At 36.3% G+C, this 19,747-nt stretch overlaps 5 protein-coding genes across 6 annotated transcripts; 2 read left to right on the top strand and 3 right to left on the bottom strand.

Annotated features, from left to right (window-relative positions):
- Positions 1-4,146: 4,146 nt before the first annotated feature.
- PH4alphaEFB (prolyl 4-hydroxylase subunit alpha-1) lies at positions 4,147-6,561 on the top strand. The gene is made up of 3 exons (XM_015930153.3): positions 4,147-4,251; positions 4,391-4,822; positions 5,091-6,561. Exons 2-3 carry the CDS (start codon positions 4,498-4,500, stop codon positions 6,485-6,487), a joined length of 1,722 nt encoding a protein of 573 aa, XP_015785639.2. The 5' UTR covers positions 4,147-4,251; positions 4,391-4,497; the 3' UTR covers positions 6,488-6,561.
- Positions 6,562-7,272: 711 nt separating this feature from the next.
- Positions 7,273-8,758, top strand: IFT46 (intraflagellar transport 46). Of its 2 annotated transcripts, XM_025160977.2 has the most exons (5): positions 7,273-7,525; positions 7,617-7,785; positions 7,859-8,246; positions 8,311-8,396; positions 8,463-8,758. In XM_025160977.2, exons 1-5 carry the CDS (start codon positions 7,407-7,409, stop codon positions 8,478-8,480), a joined length of 780 nt encoding a protein of 259 aa, XP_025016745.1. In that variant the 5' UTR covers positions 7,273-7,406; the 3' UTR covers positions 8,481-8,758. The 2 variants fall into 2 exon arrangements, with proteins under 2 accessions (XP_025016745.1, XP_089125733.1); XM_089269607.1 differs by lacking the exon at positions 8,463-8,758 and having other exon boundaries at positions 8,311-8,435.
- On the bottom strand, positions 8,427-11,980 carry LOC107370276 (puromycin-sensitive aminopeptidase-like). Its single transcript, XM_089269602.1, has 3 exons — positions 11,671-11,980; positions 10,569-11,593; positions 8,427-9,893 (listed from the first exon to the last, which is right to left on the bottom strand). The coding sequence occupies exons 1-3, from the start codon at positions 11,885-11,887 to the stop codon at positions 8,523-8,525; spliced, it is 2,613 nt and encodes an 870-aa protein (XP_089125728.1). The 5' UTR covers positions 11,888-11,980; the 3' UTR covers positions 8,427-8,522.
- A 527-nt stretch (positions 11,981-12,507) lies between these two features.
- On the bottom strand, positions 12,508-16,546 carry LOC107362844 (puromycin-sensitive aminopeptidase). The gene is made up of 3 exons (XM_089269601.1): positions 16,187-16,546; positions 15,085-16,109; positions 12,508-14,104 (listed from the first exon to the last, which is right to left on the bottom strand). Exons 1-3 carry the CDS (start codon positions 16,524-16,526, stop codon positions 12,734-12,736), a joined length of 2,736 nt encoding a protein of 911 aa, XP_089125727.1. The 5' UTR covers positions 16,527-16,546; the 3' UTR covers positions 12,508-12,733.
- Positions 16,547-16,827: 281 nt separating this feature from the next.
- On the bottom strand, positions 16,828-19,512 carry LOC149093551 (uncharacterized). The gene has a single exon (XM_089269368.1). It carries the CDS (start codon positions 19,510-19,512, stop codon positions 16,828-16,830), a length of 2,685 nt encoding a protein of 894 aa, XP_089125494.1.
- Positions 19,513-19,747: the final 235 nt, after the last annotated feature.

A 19,747-nucleotide genomic window follows, 5' to 3' on the forward strand; every position in this document is an offset into this window, starting at 1 on the left:
AGTTTCACAGTCTTGTTTTTCCCAGGGTGACTGTAATCGTCGTGAAAATGCTGCAAGACTTTATTACGGAGTGATGGTGGAATGATAGCTCGAGTGGAACCACGGGTTTTCACGGTGACAATGCCATCCACTTTGAAAGATTGTTGAATATGAGAGAAGTCAGTGGTAGCTTGATGTTGCTTGATTTCATCAGCATCGATGAGGAAAGTAACTGGGGCTCTTGATAAGGCATCAACGTGTTGTTGAGAGACGCCAGCTCGATGAAATAGCTCATAGGATCGAGTAGAGAGCTTGATACTCCAGCGATAGAGTCTCCCTTTGGGTTTCTTGAGTGTGAGGAGCCATTTCAATGCACTATGATCGGTGATGACTTTGAATGGGAGGCTGAGATAAGCTTCGAAGTGATCAACAGCTTCTACAACTGCAAGGCATTCAAGTTCGAATGCGGTATAGTTGCCTTGGTGTTCGTTGAGTGCTTTGGAAAAATAAGCAATGGGATGTTCAAGACCATGTTTGTCGGTTTGAACTAGCGTAGCTCCAATACCAATCTTTGAAGCGTCAGTGTAAAGGGTACACGGTTCATCTTTGTTGTAAATAGCGAGAACTGGTTCATTGATTAACTTGTTTTTGAGGATTTGAAAAGCGGTTTGATGTTCATCCTTCCAGTGGAAAGCGATGTTTTTACAAAGGAGTCTGGTTAATGGTTTAGAGATGGTTGAGAACTTGTCTATGAAGCGACGGTAATAGTTTGCAAGTCCTAAGAATTGACGAACTTCCTTGACATTACTTGGAACAGGGAAATGTTCAACAGCTTTGACCTTTTGTTTGGATGGTCTAACCCCTTCTTCACTGATGATGTATCCAAGATAGTCAACTTCATTTTGCGCGAAGTTGCACTTAGACAGCTTCAGTTTGATGTTGTTATCCTTGCAAAGAGTGAAGATCTTCTCTAAGAGTTGAAGATGTTCAGAGAAGGTTTTGCTGTAAATGATGATGTCGTCTAAGTAATTTATTGCGCCGTTGTAGAGTAGAGAACCAAGTACTCTTTGGAGAATTCTTTGAAAAGTTGCTGGGGCGTTTTTGAGACCAAATGGCATGACGAGCCATTCATAGTGTCCTTCATGAGTTACGAAAGCAGTTTTCTCGATGCTTTCTGGGTCCATCTCAATATGCCAATATCCCCATTTGACGTCAAGTGTCGAGAAGTACTTACTACCTTGAAGACGATCAATGACATCATTGATCCGTGGCAGCGGCATCTTGTCATCTATGGTGAGGGCATTGAGACGACGGAAATCTATGCAAAGTCGTGTACCACCATCTTTCTTTGGTACACATGTGACTGGGAAGGCCCAAGGACTTTCACTATCACGAACCAATCCTTTTTCTTTGTATTCCTTGACTTGACGACTTATTTCATCAAGTTCGGCTTGAGGACGACGATAGGCTCTAAGTTGAATTGGAGGATGGTTTATAGTGGTTATCCGATGTTTGGCAACAGTGATGCGGCCAATGTCTGTTTCATTTTGGGCGAAGGCAGATTTATGTTTTTCGATGAGAGCGGCAAGTTGATCTTTCTCATGTGTCTCTCCTAACAGGGTTACTAATTCTTGAGTCTCTGGAGATCGAATACTGACAGTCTTATCTTCTAGGTTAAGGTGAAGACCGAATTCGATACTGGTGTTGAGACCGATTAAGATTGGATAGCGGAAGTTGGAGATTATGTGATACTTGATCGTCTTGGTTGTTTTGTGGATGGTAGTTGAGGCGAGAGTGTATCCAACACTCTTTGTTGAACCTTCTAATTGGTTGATGGTTATCTGTTGTTTATTGTTGATAGGAAGGTTGAGTCTTCTACATGTCTTTAGACTCATTATACTGATTGTACTACCGGTGTCAATGAAGGCTTCGACGGAAATACCTTCGATTGTTAGCGGGATATCGATGAATTTCAGTATTGGGGATATGTTTTTAGCGAAACATACGTCTCCGTGGTCATCTGGATGGAGTTCTTCCTCGGCAGTGTGGGTCGATGGTCGAGGTTGACTGGTTTGAGAACGATTAGGACATTCACGATGCCAATGGTTTTCCTTTTTACCAAGTCTTTCACAGTACCTACAGACTGGAGGACGGCGTTCAGCAGATTGACGAGGGCGGCTATTGTTATGTGGAGGTGCGGCGACCAATGTTTTAGCAGCGGGTTTCTTTGGTTGTTGCTTTGTTAGGAATTTTTCCTTTTGTTTGTAACGCATTTCGGTTTCAGTGGCTATTTCGAGCCAATCAGAGAGTGTACGAGGGCGTCCAGAGCTCATATGGAGAGTCCAAGCAAAGGGTAAACCAGAAGTTAGTTGAGAGATGACTTGATGTTCAGCCAATTTTGCTTCACGGAGGAGTTTTATCTTGCGGCGATAATACTCAGTCACTGTCTCTGTACGCTCAAGACGGATACGTTGAGCTTCGAGAAGTGGGTCCTTAAATTCAGAACCGAAGCGAGTGATCATTAAAGATTTGACAGCGTTCCAATCAACATGCTCTTCAGATGCGATTTCCTCGGCGTACCAACTTAGAGCTTCTTTGTCTAGGCTGTAGACTAAGTCTCTGATAAGGGTGTATGGATCGTTGGTGTTGATATGTCTTTCGTACAGGACTAACCAAGCTTGGATGCGGATGCCAGATGGTTCGCCCGTGTAACATTTGAGAACCTTCTTCTGTGGTAAGGTTATGTACTGCGTTGGTTGGTCGATAGTCGTGTCTAGTTGTGATGTAGTGGATAAACGGTTCCTATTTTGGTCTTGGAATCGAACTGCTGGTGTAGGCGGGAGGTATGGATTACGGATTAATGTTGGTAGACGACCATTTGGTTGGTTACCCAAGGGTGGATGGGTTGGTTGATTTGGATTTGTGATTGGGTTCGAGTCGAGGTTGTCTCTTTGGGCATCTGGATCTGTGGATATTTGATCAGAGAGGTTAGTATCCATATGATCATATGCCATTTTGTTCTCGGCTAAAGTTAAATGTTACCAGGTTAAATTAGACCACTAGATGGAGCAGAAGGACCAGCGGGAGTTTCAACAGCTTGAACTTGAGGAGTTATCAAAGAACGGAGGAAGCTGGGTCGGCAAACTGGTTTTAGGGGGGTTCTGTTCCACCAAAGGACAATTAGGCTGGAAAAGTCGGCTGATAGATGGAGACAAGAGATACGTCTGATGAAAAACAGGAGAAGAGATCCTGTCGACTGCGCCAAATGTGACCGTTCACAACTGTTAACAGTCAAAAGAGGAAGATTGAACTTACTTTTCTATGGAGATGAACCAAAAGTGAAAAGTAAGAGAGAAAGGGGAGGGATCTTACTATTCTAAGACCTTTCGGTCTCAAGTGAAGAGTAAGAAGGAGAGAGGGCAGCACAAGGGAGTGAAGAGGCAAAGTTGGAAGTTTAAGTCAAACTTTATTGATAATGTTAGAGAAAAGTTCGGAGTATATATGTCTCCCATGGGACATAGAGATGTCAGGGTACAAATGGTTTAGTTAAATTCAGTATAAAAAATAATCATAATAAACATATAAATATCATGGGTAAAATAAGCGTAGTTAAAAGTACAATATTTCACGTTTACATTTACCGCTAGGGTTACCTGCTTTTGATTGGAAAGATACATTTGTAATGCATTAAGTTATATTGAAAAAGCCCTAGTGGCGAAGGTTGAAAGAGAGAGAGGAACATATGTTTTAAGTTTTTGTGCTTGGTTTGTTTTATTGAAGTTAATCATCATCACAAACTAATTCATTTCTTGATCAAGTAAATTTTTCTGGTCATTTCAACTTTAATTCATGACTATTCGAGAGCTAGAATTGGCTCTACTTTGTGACAAAGTTTTCTAGTTTTTCTGTTGTTAAAGCTGCTTGACAAGCTTGGATTAAATCTTGCTACTGGTTATAGAAAATTTTGCGCCTTTGCATGGTTTTTCATTAATTTATCTATTTTCTAGTGAATCTTTATTCTGTTTTTGAAAAAATCTCTCGATACTAAAATTACACTTGTTTTTCCATCTGTGTGTTTATCTTCATCCACCATCTTACATCTGCGTCTTGAGATCCATGACTCCTCCTGGTTAACTTCTTTGATATTTTTTGGTCTTGTATTTTAATAATTTAAGATGTAAACTTTATTGGTAATTAACTATCTACTGTCTTGCCTTAACAATCAGTGAATATAAATTAATTTGTTTAAAAATGTGTTTCGATACTAGCGAGGTAAGTCAATTTGTTTACTTTGTTTACATTTTTCCTCTGTACACAATGGCTGTTTACAGCGAGAAATATTGTGAAAATGCGAAATAAGTGTATCTCTTTTTTTAACGTAATTCCATGATGTTTTTTTTCTTTTTTTAAGATGTCAGTCATAATGGATCAGTGAATTTGTCATCACATTAAGGACTCAAAGTGTTCATCAATTCATAATTTTTGGATTAATTTATTCTTACCTTTTGTACAACTAAAATGAAGGTCTCTATACTTTATGGAAGCTGGCCTTTTCAGTTCACCAAGCTTTTGTTATTTGTGTCAATTTTTGGATTCAATGTAAATGGAGAGGTTTTTACAGCCTTAGTGGATTTGGAAAAACTTCTTGAAATTGAAAGACTAATTGTATCTTCATTAGATTATTATCTAATTGGTGAAGAGCGACGTTTAAGACAATTGCAAAATATACGAGAAAAATTTGCTTCCATAGAGTCAATTGCTAGTCAAGATGTCCACTCATATTTGGCCAACCCTGTTAATGCATTTCTTCTTGTCAAAACACTTACTTCGGATTGGAAACATGGTAAAGTAGTTAACTCAGCATTTTTTATTGATTAGGTTTCTTACGTTTCATTCTTCAACAATCTCTTCAACTTATTTGTACCAATCACTCTATTAGGAAACATTTGTTTTTAACCCATTCATTAGATTTTCATTAGAATTGCACTTAGCATGAACACTTAATTATTATGAAACTATGATCATATCGATATTTAACGTATCGGCAAGTCAAAGTTTTTTTCCATGTATCTGATCTCTTGAACTAATTTTTTATTTTCATTTTATTTTAGCTGAGGCATTGATCGAAAAGTCCTATGAAATTGGTAAACAATCAGTCAGTCGAGTACAAAATTCAAGCGGAGAAACGTTTCCTTCAACCGAAGATTTCAATGGAGCAGCTGATGCGCTTTTGCGGCTTCAAGATACTTATAAATTGGATACATCAAGCTTAGCTCGAGGTGAAATTCGTATTGCTCAGCAGCCATCATATACTCAACAATTTAATAATGAAAACTCGCCAGCTACTTTAGTATCACCAAAGAAAATGGAATTGAGCGCCGGAGACTGTTTCGAACTTGGAAGATATTCTTATGTAAATGGTGACCATTATCATACAATCCTTTGGATGCAAGAAGCTGCGGATCGCTGGGAAGATGAAGTGGTGAAAACAGCAGATAAAGCAGAAATTCTTGAATATCTTGCTTTTTCAACATTTCGCCGAGGAAACGTTCGACATGCTTTGAAATTAACAACAGAGCTTCTAAAATTAGTTCCTAATCATCCTAGAGCTATTGGAAATAAGATTTATTACGAAGAGTCATTGGGTAAAAACGGCAAAGCAAAATTACGAGGAGATGTCGGTGATGATGATGTTCCCATTGATGAAAATATATCAGCTGGTGATTCTTCAACATCCATTGAAAGACAATCATATGAAGCTCTTTGCCGTGGGGAAACTGTTCTACCACCCAGAATTGCCAAAACCTTAACTTGCTTTTATTTGAATACAACTAATAAGCATCCATATTTGCGTTTGATGAGAGTCAAAGTTGAACAGGCTTACAACAAACCAGCCATTTTGATTTATCATGGCATCATGTCTGATAATGAAATTGAAATAGTCAAACAATTAGCTCTTCCACGATTAAAGCGAGCAACTGTACAAAATCACAAAACTGGACAGTTGGAAGCAGCAAATTACCGAATAAGCAAAAGTGCCTGGTTAAAAGGATCAGATCACGAAGTTGTTGACAGAGTTAATCAACGGATTGAAGATATAACAGGACTAACAGTCGATACCGCAGAGGAACTCCAAGTTGTCAACTATGGTATTGGAGGCCATTATGAACCTCATTTTGATTTCGCTACTCAAAGAGAAATGGACTATCACAAAGCGGACCCATTTGCAAGCCTTGGGACTGGAAATAGAATATCAACTTGGTTGAATTATATGTCCAATGTTGAAGCCGGAGGAGCAACTGTTTTCCCTCAACTCGAACTGGCTCTTTGGCCTGAAAAAGGATCTGCAGCTTTTTGGTACAATCTTCATCCAAGCGGAGATGGTGATTTGTTAACACGACATGCAGCTTGTCCCGTGTTAGTTGGATCAAAATGGGTGTCAAATAAATGGTTTCACGAACGCGGTCAAGAATTTCGAAGACCTTGTGGATTAAAACGCAACGACTAAGAGTTATTAAATAATTCGCCATATTTATATATTGATAGCAATACAAAATAAATTCTGTTTTTAAATCAGCAAAATATTTTCTAGATACCGAAGTGAGCCGAAAGTCTCTCGGCTCACTAACTTGATGATATTTTTCACTCACTAAGCTAATAGTCGACTAATTGGCTTAGTCTTAGTTGGAAATTTATGTTTAGCTAGCTGACTGACTAAAGGCAAAAAGGTGTATTGTTTTGACTTTATGACAAAATTTTATTACTAGAAATTGATATTACCAATCATAGTTCAATCAATCATACCAAACAAATTCAGAATTGTCATGATTGCAAAGAATTTTCTTCAATTTTTTAGGAGTGAGCTGTGACCTTTTTTGGTTAGTGTCAAACCAACTATTGAAAACACTCGAACTTGAGTTCGAAATTCAAATTTCAGTCATTTTAGCGAGCTTTTAGTTGACTCACTAAAGCTGGCTTAGTGGTGAAAAAATTGGCTAAAACTAAAGCCAGGCTATAACCGGCTCACTCACTCACTAAGTTCACTAGCTTCAGTATCTAATATTTTCTTTACTAAATTCTTGATCGGTTGATCGATTAAAACCGAAGCCTCGAACAATTATTACTAATGATAATGACAAATGAAAATGCATATCCATAGTTTGAAGACAGTCAGATAATCAAATTTTGATTAAAACCCAATATAGATGGTAAAATAGTCAATTTTTAATATGAATTTCTGCCAAATTTCATTTGAAATCAAGCTTCAGTTCAAGGTAACTTAAAGAATGATTAATTCCATCTTTGTTTTGTCCAATGAAACCATGGAGATCAGTCTTTTGCTGATCATCTCTTCACAATAACAAACTCTTACCTTCTCTAATTTTACAAACAATAGATTGTTCGTTTGATAAATTTTATTTGTTAAAATGTCAAAAATTGATTTGCACCCAAATAAGGAAGAGATTGACGATGAAGAAGATGATGACGATGAAGACGATGAGGAAGAGGATGGAGAAGATGAAGATGAACAAGCCGAAATAGTTGGGTAAGTTGTTTCTCTGAAGCATTTTTCGATATTATTTAATTGTGATGATCTATTAATATTTCACCCTTTTGGCTATTATACTCGATTATAGGGCTTATGATCCTCAAGAATTCAAGGATTTGAGAGTTTCATCAGAAGTCAGAAATTTATTTAATTATATAACTCTTTACTCGCCTCAAATCATTGACTTGGACATGAGATTAGAACCTTTTATTCCCGATTATATACCTGCTGTCGGAGATATTGACGGTTTCATTAAAGTAAGTTAGATAAGGCTTCAAATCTTAGCAGGTATCTAACTAAATGTGTATGCTTTATATAATTTAATTATAGGTACCAAGGCCGGATAAGGTCGATGATAGTTTAGGCTTAACAGTTATTGATGAACCTTCTTCTCGAAATCAATCGGATCCAGCTCTATTGAATTTAAAGTTAAGGACGATGGGTAAAGAAGTCACTGTAAAGCAATCAGGTTCAGAAACTATCAAGACGGCAAATTCAACCAAAGATATTGATTCATGGATTGATTCAATAAAACTTTTACATGAAACGACTGCTTCGATAGCGACAAATATACCATTGATTTCCTCAGCTCGATTGCCAGATGTTGAACAGTTGATGCAAGAATGGGATCCATCAGTTGAATCGGCTCTTTCCAATTTCAATTTACCCACAGCAGAATTAGATGTCACTCTTGATCAATATGTTACAATAATTTGTTGTGAGTTTCTTGAATACAGAAAATTTAAATGAAATTAATTTATCTTTAACGTCTAATTATATAGCTCTTCTGGACATCCCTATCCATCAGTCAAAAATTGCTTCACTACATCTACTTTTCAATCTCTATTATGAGTTTCAAAATTCACAGGTAAGTTCAATTGTATTAACCAGGAAAATATTTGACTGACAAATATTTTGTTTTATTTTATAACAGCACTTCAAACAAATTTGATCAACACCAATGTAATCCTTTGAAAACGTCTTTCAATGACTTTTAAATCGATTCCAAAAAGGTTCTGACACTATCAGTTTCACGTTTTAACCAATCGATGTGTGTTTTTATCATTTCCAAACTTCGAAGAACCACTTTTTCATGGCCAGAGAAAAAATTTTGTGTGAAAAATGATACAACTTCTTTGTATTTTTCTTCAGAAGCAAAACCATTAGTAAGATGTTCAATCAAGGATGCATTAGCCATATGAGAACCATATCTTCTTTTAAACTCGTCTGCGTTATCTTTGAAAAACTTCCAGGCTTCTTCACGACCTAATTTAGTTCCGACGGTACCAATAATAAATTTCCAAGCATCTTGGCTTCTTACTTCAGGTGAAAAAGTGAAATTAAGAAGTTGACGAATCCTAGCAAGGTCGCCAGTACTTCCAGTTGATTGAATTAATCGAACTTTTTCTTCTTGTAAATCAGTATCACGATACAATTTGAAAAAGGTATTGAAAGTTTCATCATCACACGAAGATGCAACGGCTCTATAAACAGCGCTTCTTATATCAGGGTGAATTGGTGTACCAGCAACATGAGCTTTAAATCTTTTGATTGACTCCTCGATAACTGGAGCATACTTAAATTTAGCCAAACGGAGCAAAACCAATGATCGGAGAAGATTCTCAGTATGAGATTTTTCGTCTTTAATATCAAAACCAAGCTCATTGTAAATTTTAGAATAGAAATTAATACCAAACTTTGCGAATTTCTCAGACAGGTCAGTGTAGGATAATAGCAAATCTAATTTACTGATACAATTATCAATAGCAACCCAGGTTACGTAGTTATCTTCATCAGCATATGAGCTAAGCAATTCAAGAAATTGTGCACTCGAGACTTGGCCAGCCATAAGTAAGGCAAATTGATCATCAAGGATTTGTAGACGGTCGATTGGCTGTAACTGCTTAGTTGAAATTGCCGGTGCTAAAGCTTTCAACATTTCAGCTGAATATTGTACACGATAGAATCCATTTAATCTAAGGTTGAGCTTAACCCAAGTGTCAGCAGTAACATTAGGTAAGGTTATTTTAGTCGATTTTTCTGCCATAAGAGCTGATAAAGCAACTTTATTAAGGTCCTGAGAAGTGATGATAGTGATTGGTACCATCCATTGAGCCTTGCTTTCTTCGTCATTTAGCGTTCCGTCCACTGTGAACTTTCTTTGCGTTAGTTTAATAATTCTATTATTGCCATCTTGTTTAGATTCAACTTTTATAACTGGATAACCTTTTTGTTTGGTCCAATACCCCATGACTTTACCGACGGGTTTACCAATAACTTCTTCAAGAGCATCCCAAAGGTCCTGAGTAACTGCGTTTTTGTAAGCATGTTTAGTTAGATAATTGTGTAATCCTTTACGGAATGCCTGAAAATGTAAAAAAAATTCAACCATAATTAAAAAATATACAAACGTAATATGATATGGAATCATAGCCATAAATTTCAGATTAGTTTCAGAAGTTGATCATATAATCGAAATTAAGTTACAACAGGAAAGGAAGCTAATAAAGTTAGAGATATATTCTTTGAAGAATCAGATTTAAAAAACTGCAGTGGATTAACTAATCCTAATTACCTACTTGGTTTGTGCTCAAAACCGAGAAGGACAAAACAAGGAAAGACAAAATACAGAAAGCAAAATATAGAAAGTCAAAGCCGCGAATCCAAATAAACTTGTTTGGTACTTTTTTATGGAAAGCTTGCATATAAGTGGTTGCAAAGAGTAATCTTAATAACAAATGAACAAGTTAATTCTTAAAGATAAATCTAAGTGAAGAAACATGAATAAAGGTAAGTTGATGACGAATCTAACACGTTAATTATCAGTGACAATCTATAACACTAGCAAAATCGCAATAGCTGCAGAAATGATTGGTTACGCTCATATGAAATAAGCAAATCAATGGTGCAGGGCATACCTAAAGAAGAAAGGAGAAAGGCTACAGGGGAACCATTATATTGAACCGATTGTCTAAATGTAAATTGCATTATTTGCCCCGGTAGTACAATTAGATGCTCTCAAAAACTGAAGAAAATTTACCTCATCACCAATCCAGTCATGACACATTCTGATAATGGAAGCTCCTTTTTCATAAGATATCAAGTCAAAAAGCGAGTCAATATCATCAGGATGAGCAACGGGAACTTCAATTGGATGACTATCACGAAGTGAATCAAGTTTAAGTGCTGGGAGAGCTGCATATGAAGCGAATTGTGACCAAATATCAAATTCAGGATGTATACTATCTACTGCTAGGTATTCCATGAAAGATGCGAAACCCTCATTGAGCCAAAGATCAGTCCACCAATCCATTGTAACTAAATTACCAAACCACTGATGAGCAGTTTCATGGGCAATAGTAATTGCCGTTTGCTCACGGTTTATTGCTGAGGTATTCTTTGGATCAGTCAAAATCCGAGCTTCTCGATAAGTTACCAAACCCCAGTTCTCCATAGCGCCGTATGCAATATCAGGAATAGCGATATGGTCCAATTTGCTTAAAGGAAAAGGAATGTTGAAATAATCCTCAAAGAAAGTTAAAGATTTTGAGGCAATTTCCAATGCATATTGACCTTGTTCTTTTTTTCCAACTGGTGTGTAAATACGAACTCGAGTTTTATTCTTAGTGATTGTTTCCAAGAAATCGTATTCCCCGACAATGAAAGCAAGTAGATAACTTGACATGATGGGCGTTGGAGCAAATTTAACAATTTGCAAATTAGCGTTGTCAGGGTGTTGGACTTGCTGAACTGGTTCGGTATTAGATAGTACTGTTCGATCTTTAGGAGCGATAAGTGTAACTTCAAATTGCGCTTTGAATGCAGGTTCGTCCCAACAAGGGAACGCTCTACGAGCATCAGGAGCTGCAAATTGAGTTGTTGCTGCATATCGTTCTTCTCCAGAAGGGGTTCTATATTTACTACGATAAAAACCTTTCATTTGATCGTTAAGAATACCCGAAAAGGCTATTGAAATGGTACCAGTGCCAATCTTCAAGCTTTCATCGAATTTGATCAATACTTTTTCATCCTTTGTATCAAGCGTGACGTTTCCTTTTAAAGTACCTTTAAATTCCATAAAAAAAGAATGACATTATATAATTGAATCAGTAATAGATAGCATAAATAAAATCAAAACTTACTGCCAGATGGGTCTTTGAATAACGCCTTTTGAATCTCAAGCTGACTTGCATTGAGGATAACTTGATTTGTACTCTCTTTAATTGAAACCTCGACATCCTCTTTTCCAGTGAAAGTAAAATTTTCCAGGTTAGGGGTAAGTTCCAACTTGTACAGTTGAGGGATCACATTTTTAGGTAAACGCTCGTAGGTTTTCACTGCAGTTAAACTTGTGGTCATTTGAACGCAAAGTGGGACAGTGTAAAGTGTAACTATAATTCAAGGGGCATTTAATTTACTCAAGAGACAGCAATTCAAAACATATTGTGGTAAAAGTCTAGTTACACTGACACAAGGAGGAGCGTTAATTTAACACACGATTTAAACCAATCACAGTAAAGACGCTGCTGTCTGAGATATTGATGGTTTCATTAAAGTAAGTTAGATAAGGCTTTAAATCTTAGCAGATATCAAACTAAATGTGTATGCACAATATAATTTCATTATTGGTACCAAGGCAGGATAAGGTCAATGATAGTTTAGGCTTAACAATTATTGATGAACATTCTTCTCGAAATCAATCGGACCCAGCTCTATTGAATTTAAAGTTAAGGACGATGGGTAAAGAAGTCACTGTAAAGCAATCAGGTTCAGAAACTACCAAGACAGAAAATTCAACCAAACCTTTTCAATCTCTATTATGAGTTTCAAATTCGCAGGTAAGTTCAATTGTATAAACCAGGAAAATAATTGACTGACAATTATTTTGTTTTATTTTATAACAGCACGTCAAACAAATTTGATCAACACCAATGTAACCCTTTGAATTTTAAGAATTTTTAAAACCGCAATTATTCAAATCTCTTGTTCAATCTTTTTGAATTTATTTCGTATTTCAATTCAATCAAGTATGTTATAAATGGACTATAAATTTATCAAATTTCATGATCTAGTGGAGAATTGTTGGATCTAATGTTAAAATTTGTTATCCATCAAAATTAATTTTTGTTCAATTTCAACCATTAATTGCGCTGTAAAAGGTTAGGTGTAGTAAAAAGGCAAAAAGAACACGTCTTTCAATGACTTTTAAATCGATTCCAAAAAGTTTCTGACACTATCAGTTTCCCGCTTTAACCATTCAGCGTGTGTTTTTATCGTTTCCAAACTTCGAAGAACCACTTTTTCATGGCCAGAAAATGAATTTTGTAAGAAAAATGATTCAACTTCTTTATATTTTTCTTCAGAAGCAAAACCATTAGTAAGATGTTCAATCACGAATGCATTAGCAATATGAGAACCATATCTTCTTTTAAACTCGTCTGCGTTATCTTTGAAAAACTTCCAGGCTTCTTCACGACCTAATTTAGTTCCAACAGTACAAATAAATACTCTCCAAGCGTCTTGGCTTCTTACTTCAGGTGAAAAAGTGAAATTAAGAAGTTGCCGAATCCTAGCAAGGTCACCAGAACTTCCAGTTGATTGAATTAATCGAACTTTCTCTTCATGTAAATCAGTATCACGATACAATTTGAAAAAGGTATTGAAAGTTTCATCATCACACGAAGATGCAACGGCTCTATAAACAGAGCTTCTTATATCAGGGTGAATTGGTGTACCAGCAACATGAGCTTTAAATCTTTTGATTGACTCCTCGATAACTGGAGCATACTTAAATTTAGCCAAACGGAGCAAAACCAATGATCGGAGAAGGTTCTCGGTATGAGATTTTTCGTCTTTAATATCAAAACCAAGCTCATTGTAAATTTTAGAATAGAAATTAATACCAAACTTTGCGAATTTCTCAGACAGGTCAGTGTAAGATAATAGTAAATCTAATTTACTGATACAATTATCAATAGCAACCCAGGTTACGTAGTTATCTTCATTAGCATATGAGCTAAGCAACTCAAGAAATTGTGCACTCGAGACTTGGCCAGCCATAAGTAAGGCAAATTGATCATCAAGGATTTGTAAACGGTCGATTGGCTGTAACTGCTTAGTTGAAATTGCCGGTGCTAAAGCTTTCAACATTTCAGCTGAATATTGTACACGATAGAATCCATTTAATCTAAGATTGAGCTTAACCCAAGTGTCAGCAGTAACATTAGGTAAGGTTATTTCAGTCGATTTTTCTGCCATAAGAGCTGATAAAGCAACTTTATTAAGGTCCTGAGAAGTGATGATAGTGATTGGTACCATCCATTGAACCTTGCTTTCTTCGTCATTTAGCGTTCCGTCCACTGTGAACTTTCTTTGCGTTAGTTTAATAATTCTATTATTGCCATCTTGTTTAGATTCAACTTTTATAACTGGATAACCTTTTTGTTTGGTCCAATACCCCATGACTTTACCGACGGGTTTACCACTAACTTCTTCAAGAGCATCCCAAAGGTCCTGAGTAACTGCGTTTTTGTAAGCATGTTTAGTTAGATAATTGTGTAATCCTTTACGGAATGCCTGAAAATATATTAAAAAAAATTCAAATATAATTAAAAAATATACAAACGTAATATGATATGTAATCATACAATAATCATAGCCATAAATTTCAGATAAGTTGATCATATAATCGAAATTAAGTTACAACAGGAAAGGAAGCTAATAAAGTTAGAGATATATTCTTTGAAGAATCAGATTCAATAAACTGCAGTGGATTAACTGATCATCCTAATTACTTACTTAGCTGCTTAGAAGTAAATACTAATTAGAAGATTGTCTCTTCACAATTCCAACAGTGGATTTCAAGTCTACTACAAGCGTTTGTCTTTACTCTTACCGTTTCAAGCAACAGAAATACATTGTAAAATTTCTTTGGATTCTGATCAAACAAGTTGCGATTGAATAAAACAACTTGTTGGTACTTGTTCATGAAAAGCTTGCATATAAGTGGTTGCAAAGAGTATTCTTAATAACAAATTAACAAGTTAATTCTTAAAGATAAATCTAAGTGAAGAAATATGAACAAAGGTGAGTTGATGACGAATCTCAGTGACAATTTATAACACTAGCAAAATTGTAATAGTTGCAGAAATAATTGGTTACACTCATATAAATTACGCAAATGCTCTTTCTCCTTTCTTTCTATCCCTTCTACGTCAGTTCAACTTCAAAACTAAACAGTTTTTCACCAACTGCCAACTCATAGAAAAGTTCAAGATATTGCAAAATAATAAATTACAGTACTCCATAGAGTTTTTTGACTTTTGGGAGTTTTGACATGCATGTGAACTACAAGGGAAAAGAATTAAATTTTTCAGTTTGAATAATTAGCCCAAGCTGGTGAAGGGCATATCTAAAGCGAAAAGGAGAGAGGCTACAGGGGAACACTATATTGAACCAATCGTTTAAAATGTAAATTTAATTGTTTGCCCCGGTAGTTCACTTAGAAGCCAGCGGTCATAAAACTGAAGAAAATACTGAGTTTAAAGAAAATTTACCTCATCACCGATCCAGTCATGACACATTCTGATAATGGAAGCTCCTTTTTCATAAGATATCAAGTCAAAAATCGAATCAATATCATCAGGATGAGAAACGGGAACTTCAATTGGATGACTATCACGAAGTGAATCAAGTTTAAGTGCTGGGAGAGCTGCATATGAAGCGAATTGTGACCAAATATCAAATTCAGGATGTATACTATCTACTGCTAGGTATTCCATGAAAGATGCGAAACCCTCATTGAGCCAAAGATCAGTCCACCAATCCATTGTAACTAAATTACCAAACCACTGATGAGCAGTTTCATGGGCAATAGTAATTGCCGTTTGCTCACGGTTTATTGCTGAGGTATTTTTTGGATCAGTCAAAATCCGAGCCTCTCTATAAGTTACCAAACCCCAGTTCTCCATTGCGCCAGATGCAAAATCAGGAATAGCGATATGGTCCAATTTGCTTAAAGGGAAAGGAATGTTGAAATAATCCTCAAAGAAAGTTAAAGATTTTGAGGCAATTTCCAATGCATATTGACCTTGTTCTTTTTTTCCAACTGGTGTGTAAATACGAACTCGAGTTTTATTCTTAGTGATTGTTTCCAAGAAATCGTATTCCCCGACAATGAAAGCAAGTAGATAACTTGACATGATGGGCGTTGGAGCAAATTTAACAATTTGCAAATTAGCGTTGTCAGGGTGTTGGACTTGCTGAACTGGTTCGGTATTAGATAGCACTGTTCGATCTTTAGGAGCGATAAGTGTAACTTCAAATTGCGCTTTGAATGCAGGTTCGTCCCAACAAGGGAATGCTCTACGAGCATCAGGAGCTTCAAATTGAGTTGTTGCTGCATATCGCTCTTCTCCAGAAGGGGTTGTATATTTACTACGATAAAAACCTTTCATTTGATCGTTAAGAATACCCGAAAAGGCTATTGAAAGGGTACCAGAGCCAATCTTCAAGCTTTCATCGAATTTGATCAATACTTTTTCATCCTTTGTATCAAGCGTGACGTTTCCTTTTAAAGTACCTTTAAATGCCATAAAAAGAGAATGACATTATATAATTGAATCAGCAATAGATAGCATAAATAAAATCAAAACTTACTGCCAGATGGGTCTTTGAATAACGCCTCTTGAACCTCAAGCTGACTTGCATTGAGGATAACTTGATTTGTACTCTCTTTAATTGAAACCTCGACATCCTCTTTTCCAGTGAAAGTAAAATTCTCCAGGTTGGGGGTAAGTTCCAACTTGTACAGTTGAGGGATCACATTTTTAGGTAAACGCTCATAGGTTTTCACTGCAGTTAAACTTGATGTCATTTTAGATTGTAATGTAACTGAACAAAAAGTATTTTTTTGTGTACGTATTACCTTTCCAAGAGAGTGGGTTGCAAATTTGGTAACAGATGAACGCAAAGTGGTAACTATAATTTGAAGGGGCATTTGAATTACTCAATTACAAACGGTTTTATTGGTAGTCTTATGGGGTATGCCCTCTGTTCGCCTGCTTGCGAACTACAAAATGTGTATCTTAATTTAAATTCAAGGTAAGGAGTAAACTATTGACAAAATAGTTACTTCTTAGTGTACAATTTGGATTTGATCAATGAGGGTTACAATATTTCAAATTCTTTTGATCAGTATTGATATTTTGGTAGGAAAAAGATGTAAGAAAGTGGGTTAATGGGTTGTTAGAGGATAGTTTTAATCGAAAATGTTAGTCGTGGAGTTGTGAAGGGGAGTATTAAGGTTGGTTTCCTAGAGCTAGGGATCTATGATGGGAAGCTATGGTGGAGGCCAGTTCACTATACATCGCTTTAATCAGCTTCTTTACTATTGGCTTATTTATTTTTGTTAGTAGCCATGAGTATTTGCCAGGGGTTCGGAAGATTTGGCTGGACAAATAATATTTCCAGTCCATGAATTTTGGACATGATTGAATAATATGGTGAGGAGTTGCCGATCCAAGGCCACAAGAACATTTAATTCTGGGATCATATCTCCAATCAAAACATCCAAGGACAAAAGCGTGCATCCAACTGATTTCAGTCTCTTTTGGGAAGTATTTCTCAGGCCATACATACCATAGTCTCGAATGATGTTTCTTAAAGAACCTTTCTGTCATATAACTATGGACAATTGTATTTACCATTGGTTTTAGCCCAAAGTATAATCTGTTGGAGATAATCTGAGGAGCAAAGGTGTTATTGAACTCTATCATTCTTTGGTATTCAGGGGTGAGATTCCCTTCGAAAAATCTACTGAGATTCCTAGTTAAAGCTATGCTGAGACATCTAGATAATAGACATCCATTGCTGGATATATATCCCAGTAATTCATGGTTGTGATAATTTCTTGATTTGGTTATAAATCTGAATGTTTTTCCGTAGAGTCTTTCTAGTTCTTTAGTTAGTGAATAATTCTTCAGCATATCTTCGACAATTAATGGAGCTAATCTAAGAAAGTGAGAATTATTAAAAGCTTCAAGCGCCAGTTGTGATGTTCGAGGTGGAATTATTTTAAGGATACTTCTTCTAGCATATAAGAGGTTAACTTTCTTTTCGAGGTCAACTTTCAAGGTCTTGTAGTCCATGAAGCTTTTGAGTGTCGTAATAGGAACTCCTAGTACACTGGCACTTAGGACTTGTTTCAGGTTGACTTCCGAAGACGATATTACGTTGAGTATTATTTTTGATTTTTGTGGAAGGACATTTAACTGGATCTCATTGATGATACTCTTCATCTTATTGAATCTACGATCAATGGATGGTAAAAGATCTCTTTCATTCAAGGCGATGTTGATGAGGTCATCAGCGTAGGCCAAGGTCATTGCTGGACTTATCGGTTTGACTTTTAATGATCTACTAAAAATAGCAAATTTACCAACTTCTTGCAGCTTGTTTAGAGTGTTTTGAAAACCATAAGCATATAAGATTGGACCTAGTCCAGACCCTTCAGGGACGCCATTACTGATTTTTTTCCATCTCAGCTTATCTTTCTCAACAAGACATACTTTCCGATCGGTTAAGAAGGATATCAACATGTATACCATATCAATCGAGATACCTAGAGCAATTAGCGCATCGATTATATCTTTATGCCTGATTTTCGCAAATGCAGACTCAACATCGGCTATCATCAGTTGTACACTGTTGAAGCCAGTGACTGTCTGGTAGTGGTTTTTAATTCTCATCAATACATCTACTATAGACTTGTTTGGTTGGAAGGCATACTGGTTCTCGAAGTAGTTCGATGGTGTTACGACTGCAAGTCTTTTCGCTATGATTTGTTCAAGTATACGGCTAAAGCAGCTCTGTATTTGTATCATTCTTGTGCGTACTCCATCAGATTTAGGAATGATAGTAGCCCGAGACATCTTCCATGAGGTTGGAAACAGTCCAAAGTTGAAAACTTTTCTGAATATTAATGATATTTCTTCAGATTTCTCTTGATAGATCCGTTTAAATAGTGTTAGATTTATTCTATCAATTCCTGGAGCTGCATTATTATTCATACTTTGAATAGCTTCCTGTATCTCCCGGTCGTCCAGCTGTTGGTTTTGCTGAGGTGGGAGGGATGTGGGCTTAAAGATTGATGATGTATCTCTGATAGAAACTTCTTGGTCGAAAGTAGATAGAAGATCTTTTTTGTTGAGTTCAAACTCAGGTTTTTCAAAGGATTTGGGTGTCACAAGACTTTTCAGTTTTCTCCAAATGTTGGGATCGTCATGTTGATAGTGATTGGTATGTAATTGTGCGTAGGAAGCTGTTAATTCCGCATTCATATGGTCTAAAATGAAGCGTCTATCAGGATGTTTATCATTCTTGAACTTTCTCTTAATTTTTCTCACAACTCTATATAGCATGGAATTACATTTGTTATCCGTCTTCTTTCTTGTAATCATTTCAGTTGCTTCTTCACCAGATAATAATATATTGTGTGTAAGAGATGTCAGCTCTTTATCGAGCTCTATGATGTTGTTTATCTGCTTCCATTTGTCTTCACCAGGAAAACAGTTTAGTGTCTTTTCCAAGAATATCTCTTTATTGAGTCTTTGATACTCAATTCTTTCACGCGATTGATATGAGGTGGTAGCTCTAACTATAGTTAGATCAAATGAGAGACATTTATGGTCAGATTCGTTTCCTATGTATTCCTGAGTGTAATGATCAGCAATAAGTTGCTCATTGACAAATATGGCGTCTATCCATGAAACATCTTTACCCTTGGAGAAGGTATAATTATTTTCCGTAGGTTTGAAAGGACATTTCATACCGATTTCTGCAAGGATTCTCCAAATATGATTTGATTGCGAGATAAGCTTAGGTCTAGGTTTAAAGGACCAGTTGGAGTTGTCACAATTCATATCTCCACAGATAAATCCAGGTAGATGTGATACAGTTGATATTCCCTTGGAGAAATCTATCATTATTTCCTTGTTGATCTTAGATGAGGAAGGCGTAGGTAAGTAGAGTGAAGCACAGAAAGTTCTTGAGTTATTAAAGTTGAAAGTAATAATGGTGAAGTAATCAGTTTGATAGATAAGTTTAGGATGTGTTGATTTATCTATGATGATGGCTGTATATTTCTGATGAAAGCATGATGAGTCCTGAGTGGTTATGATGAATGAGTTGATTGTGACTGAGTTGTACTCCTGTAGTAAT

This window comes from Tetranychus urticae, chromosome 3 (assembly GCF_039701765.1).
Source record: "Tetranychus urticae isolate SD_2017Ah chromosome 3, NJAU_TeUrti_SD_1.0, whole genome shotgun sequence".
Taxonomy (NCBI): domain Eukaryota; kingdom Metazoa; phylum Arthropoda; class Arachnida; order Trombidiformes; family Tetranychidae; genus Tetranychus; species Tetranychus urticae.

Bases quoted from the DNA above. Each gene is read 5' to 3' on its own strand.
- IFT46 (XM_089269607.1), top strand. From the start codon at position 7,407: ATGTCAAAAATTGATTTGCACCCAAATAAGGAAGAGATTGACGATGAA. The intron at 7,526-7,616 runs GTAAGTTGTTTC...ACTCGATTATAG, and splicing joins GAACAAGCCGAAATAGTTGG to GGCTTATGATCCTCAAGAAT. The intron at 7,786-7,858 runs GTAAGTTAGATA...ATTTAATTATAG, and splicing joins ATATTGACGGTTTCATTAAA to GTACCAAGGCCGGATAAGGT.
- LOC107362844 (XM_089269601.1), bottom strand. From the start codon at position 16,526: ATGCCCCTTCAAATTATAGTTACCACTTTGCGTTCATCTGTTACCAAA. The intron at 16,110-16,186 runs GTAAGTTTTGAT...TGGCATTTAAAG, and splicing joins ATTCAAAGACCCATCTGGCA to GTACTTTAAAAGGAAACGTC. The intron at 14,105-15,084 runs GTAAATTTTCTT...ATATATTTTCAG, and splicing joins ATGACTGGATCGGTGATGAG to GCATTCCGTAAAGGATTACA.
- LOC149093551 (XM_089269368.1), bottom strand. From the start codon at position 19,512: ATGATAGATTTCTCCAAGGGAATATCAACTGTATCACATCTACCTGGA.
- LOC107370276 (XM_089269602.1), bottom strand. From the start codon at position 11,887: ATGACCACAAGTTTAACTGCAGTGAAAACCTACGAGCGTTTACCTAAA. The intron at 11,594-11,670 runs GTAAGTTTTGAT...TGGAATTTAAAG, and splicing joins ATTCAAAGACCCATCTGGCA to GTACTTTAAAAGGAAACGTC. The intron at 9,894-10,568 runs GTAAATTTTCTT...TTACATTTTCAG, and splicing joins ATGACTGGATTGGTGATGAG to GCATTCCGTAAAGGATTACA.
- PH4alphaEFB (XM_015930153.3), top strand. From the start codon at position 4,498: ATGAAGGTCTCTATACTTTATGGAAGCTGGCCTTTTCAGTTCACCAAG. The intron at 4,823-5,090 runs GTAAAGTAGTTA...ATTTTATTTTAG, and splicing joins TACTTCGGATTGGAAACATG to CTGAGGCATTGATCGAAAAG.